Consider the following 9458-nt stretch of genomic DNA (forward strand, 5'->3'; position numbering starts at 1 on the left):
TTTCGGCTACTTTTGGTGGCCCTTCTAGATCGAATTTTAGGGTATTACAATATAAATTTAAGTAGAGTGGTACTATGATGTACATCATATCATTTTAGATATGACATGATAATAAAATCCCAATGTAACCATTAATGAATGGGATCTGCTCAACTATTGACTCAGAAAAGTTTCTACAAAAAGTTCTATTAAAAAATCTATTCTTACTGTTTGTGAGCTTACCGCTCGGTCCCAACAGTTGGGTGTAACAAAGTATATAATTATTTTCATATTCATTAAGTAATCACATATTTACATATTATATATAATTATATTTTAAACAATAATATTATTCACTTGGGCTATATTTATGAATTTTAAATTATTAACATAGCTACGCAAAACTTTAGAATAACGTAAATAACGCGTGATACATAATGTGGGTACAGTGAGTGTGGGGAAGCGGGCCAAAGAAGCAAAAGATGAAATGGTACGGTAAATGGTTGACGAATCTTTGAAAGTGTGAACCCTGAAAATATCCAACTCTCAGCTCTGCCTTTTAGGTTAGCTTAGCTGCCTTTAAACCCCACCCACCCGACACCCCTGTGCTTTTCCTTACTTTTTTATCTGCTAACTCCTGTCGTCTCCTTTGACAACTGCTGCCAGACTCACTGAGTGAATCACTGAGTATGAATGAGGTCATTGTTTTTGGTTGGACTGCGAGCCCCCCACTGACACTCTCCTCCCCTCCTTCGTTGGCTCTCCCTCGTTTCCAAACTTCATGTGAAATATTATTTTGAAGCTGCTTATTGTTTGTTTAAAAATAAGTATCTCAATCTAGTTACTTTAAATAAAATGATTATATGAATTAGTTATTGTTGTTAAAATTTTTGTTTTTTTAATAGATTATTGATACAATAATTAGTGAATTAATTATCGTTGTTAAAATTTTTATTTTTTTAATAGATTACTGATATAATAATTAATCCATTAAATATTTGACATGTGATATTTTTTTGTTATCCTTTTTGTTAAAATTTAAAGATGTTTTTACAAAAAATTTTGAGATGACCAAATAGAATAGTCTTTATTTTAGAATGTGAGTATACTATACTCAAAATTAATTTAGTTTAATATCAAATTGAAGAACCTAATATGACTATGCAAGAAGAGTACTATCACATACAGATTTTGTATTTAAATATTTTATTTTTTGCTTAGTTAACCCTAATAAAAATTCACATGTAAAAATATAGTTCAAAAGTATTTACGTTTAAGTCTACTCTATATTTTTAATTATTAAAAAAAAAGTAAATCTAACGATAATCTAAAAACTTTTCTTGCAGTTGCTTTTCCTTTGTTTTACAAATTGAGATGTTAGCTTTCGGTCAGATTACTATCCGCCTTTTCTTCCCTCCTATTAATCATTTTTTTTATTTGTTTCCCTTCTTTTATTCTATGTGCTTTCTCTTTTTTCAGCTCGTAAATTTAGTTTGTAGGTATATTCATTGTATTTACAATTGGTGATGGACAAACGACGGTGGCTGACGTTATTAAATCTTCACTGGTCACTAACAGTTTCTCTTGGAAAGTGGATTGTTGTAGATATTCGAATGGTGGCTATTTGTCAACTTCTTAATCTATTTTTGCTCTGAGAGTATTTCAGAATAATAAATTATTTTATAAGTCGGTTTAGACTCGTGTTGTCTTAAGTTTTATGTCTTGTTTTCTATTGTTTAATAAGCCTTCCATTTTAGAAGTTTCTGTCTTGTCTTATATAAGTTTTTTAGTATTGCTTATGCACGTTGTCTTGCTTTTGCAAGTGATTTTAAGGATAGTTTCGTCGCCATCCTCTCCAATTTGGTAGATGCTCGGTTCTTTTGTTGATTTTGTTTGCCATTTTGGACCATCTAGTGGTCGGTTTCCTTATTGTGATAGGTGCTTATAATCACTCCAGATATGTCATACTTGAGTTGTGACAAAGCCAGTTGCCAATGTGCTATAATGTTCTATTGATGCTAAGATTGAAGCCTTTATCGTGTTGGTGAAACTTGTCCTTCACCGTTGATTGTCAGTGTTTGTTATCCCCCCCCCCAAATTGTATAGTCCATTCATGGAATGAATGAATCAATTTTCCCATTAAAGAAAAAAGAGGACATGGGTTCGAGCGCTCTAAAACATATTTATCCTCTTATTTAAGGGTTGAGAAGGTTAAGAATAATTGTAAGAATTTTATAAAAAAAAAATAAATCAGATTAATATTCATGTCCTATTTGTATTTTAAGACAAAATTTCAAAGTTTCGTTTCTGTTTTTTCTTAAACGTGATTTGGGTTTTTTGAATTTCATTCTTTGTTTGATTGAATACAAGTAGAATATCAAAGCTTTCCTAGTATTTATTATTTTTTTTAGCATTAATCTCATTTTAGGTTTCTATCATATCTGTTTTTTTTGTATAATGCTTAGAACTATAAATAACCCCTTCTCAATCCTTAAATAGGAGGATAATGTGTTTTAACGCACTCGAATCCATGTCCTCCTACACTAGCAACAATATCAATACCAATCGAGTTAAAACTCAATTAACTATTTATTATATTTTAAATTGAGATTTGATTGTTTGCAATTTCAAAGAAAATATTGATTAAAAAAGTTGAATACATATAAATATAGCATTTATATTTACCTTGCACATGTGTCATGTGTGGGTACTTTTGGTTTTTTTATTTGATTAGGTTGTTTCGGATTCTTTGTTAATTATATTTTGTATTGAGTTAATTCTAAATTATAGTTGGTTAGACATACATTGATACTTGTAGTGTACTTGTAATTTCAATCCTCTCAAAAAGAAATTAGTGGGTTTAATAAATGTTTTATATAATGATGAATTTGAAATTTCGATAGTTATTAATGAATATTAGAAATCATGTATTTATATCTTTAAAATATATTAGATTATAATACAATCACAATATGAGTGGAAAAAATGTAAAAAGTATATTCATTATAAGTTTTAATTAAAATGGTAAGATTATATGTTTAAAATCAAGATGTCTTAGATTTAAATCTCATAATTTATAGTTTTTATTAATTTTATATAGAATATCTTAAAAGATAAAAATAACCCTCATAATAATATATTTTATAAAAAATAATGGTTTTTTAGTAGTTTTTAAACTGAGTCGATATCTATTGACTTGTGACATCAACTTAAAAATATTTTTTAGTTAATTTCACCATTCATCCTCAAACTATAACCTTCATTCTAAAGTGGTCGTAAACTTTAAAGCATTCTAATTATAGCCTCAAACTTTTAAGTTTATATCGATAAAGTCCTTCCATTATTAAAATCATTAATTTAACCATTAAATGGCATGTCAAATCTTATGTGGTATAGTCTAAAATAAAAAAAAAATAAGAAAAAAATTGTAGAAATCAATGTTGTAAAAATCTTGGTTTCAAAGCTTTTTTAAAAAAGCTTTATTATTCACTCACTCTTTTCTTTAATATTTTCATTTTAAATTATACCACATAAGATTTGGCATGCTATTTAATGATTTTAATAATAGGACTTGATTGATATAACATCGATAGTTTGGGGATGTAATTAGAACATTTTGAAGTTTGAAAATCAATTTAAAATGAAGATCATAGTTTGAGAGATATCTAGTGCAATGAACTAATTATTTTTATATTTGTAATAAGATTTTTTTTTTGGTACTATAGAATTAGAGGATTAGAACTCACACACACCTGGTGGAGACATAACCCCCACCACACAAACTACGTCCAAAGGGATATGTCTAAATAAAGGTTTACCACTGGCTCCTTTGGAAGCTCAAATTTAAGGTAGTGTTTGGTATGATAGAAAATAGTCATTTTCCTAGGAATTTAATCAGTTGGAAAGTGATTTCAATGTTTAATATGTCAAATTTTATCTACTTTCTATGGAATCTAACTTCTTTTTAAGTGTTACTTTTCCATAAACATGGTAATGTAATTCCCATAATAAAGTGAGAAAGTTATTTTCTCACGTAGGTTGAAAAGTTAAAAAGGTAATAAGACAAAATGAACCCTATTTTATATTGGTTTAAGACATTTGTCTATTTAAAAAACACTATTGTCTCCCTCCTTCCTACTACTTGATTTTATCTATTATTTCAACTTATTCTTCGCAAGCAATTTTTTTCCTTGATTTTAATTTTTATATGCATATTTAATCATCTATATGGTATATTATTTACATAATATATTTATTATTATTATTATTCTCTCTTTTCTTTTTAGTGTATTAAATTGAAAATTTAATTTTATTATAGTATTTATGAATATTCAAGTTAATTGTGGTCTGTATTAAACTATTACATTTTACTTAATAAGGATAAATTTATAAATTATTATCATATTCCTAATGAACTAAACGTGATAATGTAATGTTATTGAGATTTTAACCAATCTTCTAAATGTATATCAAATATTGTAAAATAAATTTCCCGATAATAATATTCCATTGACGAGTGTTAAAAAGTAAATGTTGTATAGGATGAGAATTCCATTGAGAGGATCCGGTTTATGCAACCACGCATTCTATGCTGTGTATTCATCGAAATCTTATGAGAAAACGTCAAATGTGAGATAAAACGTAATTGAAAGAAATACAGACCGCAATGCGTTTAAAATTAAAATAAAAATAAAAATAGTAATATTTTATTTTAGGGTCTAAATCAAGCACTTCATATTTTAATATTTTAAGCCACTGCATGAAATGTGCGTGCACCAGAGGCGGTTAAGTCCCCTAGGAATGGCTGATTTCGGAGGCTCTCCGGTGTTATTTGCATTCCCTCTTGCAACTCATCATTTTTTCTCATTTTACTGATAATGATATATTCATTATATAAAAGACTAAAGATAAAATTTTAGGAGAGAAATTTGTAATAAATATTTTATTTGTAGAGAAGTTTTTAAATTTTTTTATTTGTTTAGATAAATATATTGAAGAATTTTAAAATTTGTGAATAATTTTGAAACGGAATTTTAATAACTTGATTTCATTTTTTAAATTCCATTTAAATATATCATTTTACAAAATTCCTCTTAATTATTTGATTTGTTACACATTGTCCCACTATAAGAAAAAAAAACTTAACCTTCAACAATAATTTTTTTAATTACAATATATACTTTTTAAATTTTATTTTATTAAAACTATTTATAAAGTTTTACAAATATAATGATATTGATATTGAATATCTTTATATTAATTTTATAATTCTTTTTAAATTTTTAAAATTTAAATTTTCTAATTTTTTCTAAATCAATTATTTATCCAAACAAAGCAATAACAATTGGTAGCATTTTGAATCGATGGATACTAAAATACTAGTATTTTAGAAATCTAAAAAATTTTAAAATTCTTCATCCAAATAGTTCATAATATTTTAAAGTTTAAATATCACCAAAATGATATTTTATAAAAAATATTTAAAAATTTAAAAATACAAGAATATCATCTTAAAATTTGTTAATTTATAAAAACAATGAACTTTTAACCATTTCTCAATTAAATTGACCTTTAATTATAATCATAGTCAAAATAATTATATCTCATAAAAAATAGTAATAATTCATGTTATACCCCTATCTAACTTAGACACATGACACCACAAGAGATTACCTGAGAAGAACCTTCAAATGGTGCTCCACCTCAAATCACTTGTCTAATCACTAAGTTAGTGACCAGTCATATGCGCATCTCACATTTCACCAAGCCACTTGCAGCAAAACAACCTCATACTGCCTCAACAAAGAGAATGTCAAGGTAGTACCTCACTTGACGACAACTTAGATATAATGACATTGTCACTTGATCGACCACACAATCACCATGTTCCGAGTTTGTTAGTGACATGACACTATTGGGCAAGAGACCCTTCCCCTATATATATAGGGTACAAGGACAATAAAGAGATCTTTTTCCCCATCAACAACCCTAAGCAATATCCTCAATAATTTACCTTACATCCTTACTTTTTCAATGCTCCGCCTATTTAGGTGAATTGGCCTCCTTAACACCATTATATTCTCTTTCTTATCTCCTTCCTTGTTGAATATTTGTATCAACAAATCTATTTTTTTAGCCTATCATTTAAATAAAGTTTATTTTTTCTACAAAATTCTATCCTAATAATACAATAAAATACAATATAATCTTTAGATATTAAACCTTAAATTTTAATAATTTTGTACTTGTTTGCTTAGATTTGTCGGTTATTGGAATCGTGGACTGTTACCTAACCATTCTTTTTTTGGGGGGGGGGGTTGCGAGTAAATACAACTTGTAAAGTACGTAACATATGAACTATTAAATTAATGTTTATCAGCAGGAAGAGAATTTTTAACTTGATATATTAACTTAATTTCTTTCATTTTTAGTCGGACTTCATAGAAGACTTATTTAGAAAACTCCTCAAGAACATAAATTCATTTGTATCACTTAATCATAATTCGTGCCATATTCTTTTCATAAAAAACCAGTGATGTATATTTTCAAAAAAAAAAAAACCAGTGATGTAGACACCCAAAAACTTTGCTGTTGTTAATATGTACCCAGTAAGACACAACCCTGAATAAATAATAAATAGAGACTGCAAGCAAAATATCAAATTATAATTTAGGAGCCTACGAAAACTCATTCCAATCCCAAAGCCTAAATATCAAATACCTGCAGGAAATTCGTTTACCCACTATACTAAATATACAGTTTCACATCGAAAACCTCAAAACAAAACAAACAAACAAAAAAAAGAACACACTAAATAAAACCAAGAACGATTAAACCCTAGAAAACTAAAACCCTAGGCTAAGGCAAAAGGGTATCCTCTCTTTCCACAGCAATAGCATGCAATGGGAACTTCATCTCACATGACAGCTTCAGGACCTCACTCAAATCGACCGGGTGAGCCACCGAATCTTGAACCCACTTGAAACCTTGCATCAGCTTGGCTACCCACAGTTGGACCGTCACCAGCCCAAGGTTCTTCCCAGGGCAAACCCTGCGCCCAGCCCCAAAGGGTGCTAGCCTCAAGTCACAGCCTCTTACGTCCACCTCAGCTTCCAGGAACCTCTCCGGCTTGAACTCAACCGGGTCTTTCCACACTTTGGGGTCATGGGTTATGGCCCACATGTTCACCATGGCGGTTGTATTGGCGGGAACCAGCATCCCGTTGCTGAGCTGGACGTCCGACGTGGACAGCCTCGCCCAAGAAAGCAGTGGCCCTGGGGGATGGATCCGTAGGGTTTCTTTGACCACCGCCTGAAGGTAAGGTAATTTCGCCACGTCAGCGTCGGTGAGGGTTTTGTTCCTCGTAGCACTGTCAATTTCAAGTTGCAGCTTGGCTTGTACTTCCGGGTGCAATACCAACTCAGCCATGACCCACTCCGTTAACAAAGCAGTCGTATCAGTTCCTCTGAATATCATTTCCTAACCAAAATTCACCGACTTAACTCAGTATTCGAACATACAAATAATAATGATCACATAAAAATTGAAATTCTACTATGTTATTACTATTTACTAACCCATAAAACAGAAACCATGTCATCTTCTTGGAGTTTTTCTTCACCGTCAAGAGAGAGCAAAACATCTACAAAATCAACATTATCAGACAGCATTTTGGACTCACTGAGTTGTCGGTGTTGTTCAATGATGCCTTTGACGAGTTTCCTAACTCGGGGAACGAGTTGCAAGCAACGTTGATTGATACGAAAGGGGTCATAAAAGTAACTCAGCCATGGCAAATAATCAGACCAATTAAAAGCCCCAAGTAGTTCAAATCCTTCTCTTACCATATCCCTAAGCTCTTCCAGTTCTTCACTGTCTTTTCTCTGGTCATATCTTCTGCCAAAAACACTCCCCATAATATTGTTCAAAGCAGCAAACTGGAGGTGTTTTCTTAAGCAAACAGAGCCATGGAGCTTCTGTTCGTTCGCTATGTTGCGCAGCATGACAGTACAGTCAAGCTGGCGACCAGGTTCGTGTGCTAAAATGCGCTTGGGTGCAAAAAGGTGGGAGGAAGCTATCCTTCTCAAAAGCCTCCAATAGGTTCCGTTGGGAGCGAACCCTATGGCTCGACTGAACATGAGGCTTTTAGCGGACTGCTTAATGGGTCGGTCAGCAAAGTGAGGGGAAGTTAAAATTTCGCGAGCCGTGTGGGGATCAGAAGCTACGACCACTGGGGTGGAACCAAGGCTAAAAGCCATGAGCTGAGTATTGGCCCTGGACCAAGCCATGGCGGCAAGCGAACGGTGAGCCAAACCACGACTCAAAGTAAAGAGGCTACCAAAAACAGGGAAACCCCTAGGACCAGGAATAGGAAGGGTACCTTTTCGGTTCCTTCCATTTTTCCATGCAATCCCACCAACAGCAAAAGCCCAAGAAAAAAGGGCAATGGAAAGAAATGCCATAAAGAGGGAAAACAAAACATACCCATCGAACAAATTTTTGGATCCAAAGAAAGCTGGAAGAGTATAAACCCACCAGCTTGTATCTTTTGAAACCGAACCCAACTCCATTAAAGAACAAAGACTAAAGAAAAAAGGAAGTAAGATGCTTTACTTTATGCTGAGTAGAAAAAGAAAGAAAGGGGTGGATACTATATATAATATAGAAATATGTTTGGTGATTATTTAAAGATGTTAATATAATATTATTATGTAGAAAGCGTTAAAAAAATGGATGTGACATAACGAAAGGAGAGGAAGGAAGGGGGAGAGTTTCACGTGGAGAGAGGAAAACGAAGAGCTCTGTTGCATGAGAGAGAGAAGGGTTGGAAATCTGAGAACGAATTGTGTGGAGGGGGTTGAGGAAGGGACGTTATGACCATATCTGATACATGTTTAACGGTAGGAATACTATACAGTAGATTTTAGTAGAAAGCAATGACTGAGACTGTGAGACCCGAGGGAAAGGAGAACATTAAATGAGAGACCCCGCCCCCCCCCTGAGGCTGAAAACGGCGACCCCAATGAACTGAAAGGGAAATAACGCTTAAGGCCGTTCAAGCGTTCGAGTAATATTACGCATTGAGAGCTGTGACGGTTTGAATTTAATGCCTAAGCTTTACAATATATGCAGTACCGGCCGCAGCCTTTAACATGCATCAGTGGAGAATGAGATGGCTCAAACACATTATATTGAATGCGCTCCCGGTTATTAACTGCAATGCTACAATTAACCACAAGTATTTTTTTAGTCAAACTCAAGTTCTACATTGTCGGTAGTGATTAATTTTTTCGTATAACTGCTTGTCACGAGTGCTTTTTAAAGTGGAGTTAGCAAAATTCGATTCAATTCAAAAAATTTAATAAAAAATTTAAATTTTAAATTAAATAGTTTGAGTTATTTGAGTTAATCAAGTTATTTGGATCAACTCGAATAAAAAATTAAGTTTTTCGGTTTAACTCGAATATGAATTACATAAT

General features: G+C 31.9%; 1 protein-coding gene across 1 annotated transcript; it reads right to left on the reverse strand.

Annotated features, from left to right (window-relative positions):
• Positions 1-6623: 6623 nt before the first annotated feature.
• On the reverse strand, positions 6624-8623 carry LOC121210138 (cytochrome P450 78A7). Its single transcript, XM_041082303.1, has 2 exons — positions 7557-8623; positions 6624-7458 (listed from the first exon to the last, which is right to left on the reverse strand). The coding sequence occupies exons 1-2, from the start codon at positions 8547-8549 to the stop codon at positions 6838-6840; spliced, it is 1614 nt and encodes a 537-aa protein (XP_040938237.1). The 5' UTR covers positions 8550-8623; the 3' UTR covers positions 6624-6837.
• Positions 8624-9458: the final 835 nt, after the last annotated feature.

The sequence above is a fragment of the Gossypium hirsutum genome, chromosome A02 (genome assembly GCF_007990345.1).
Source record: "Gossypium hirsutum isolate 1008001.06 chromosome A02, Gossypium_hirsutum_v2.1, whole genome shotgun sequence".
Lineage (NCBI taxonomy): Eukaryota > Viridiplantae > Streptophyta > Magnoliopsida > Malvales > Malvaceae > Gossypium > Gossypium hirsutum.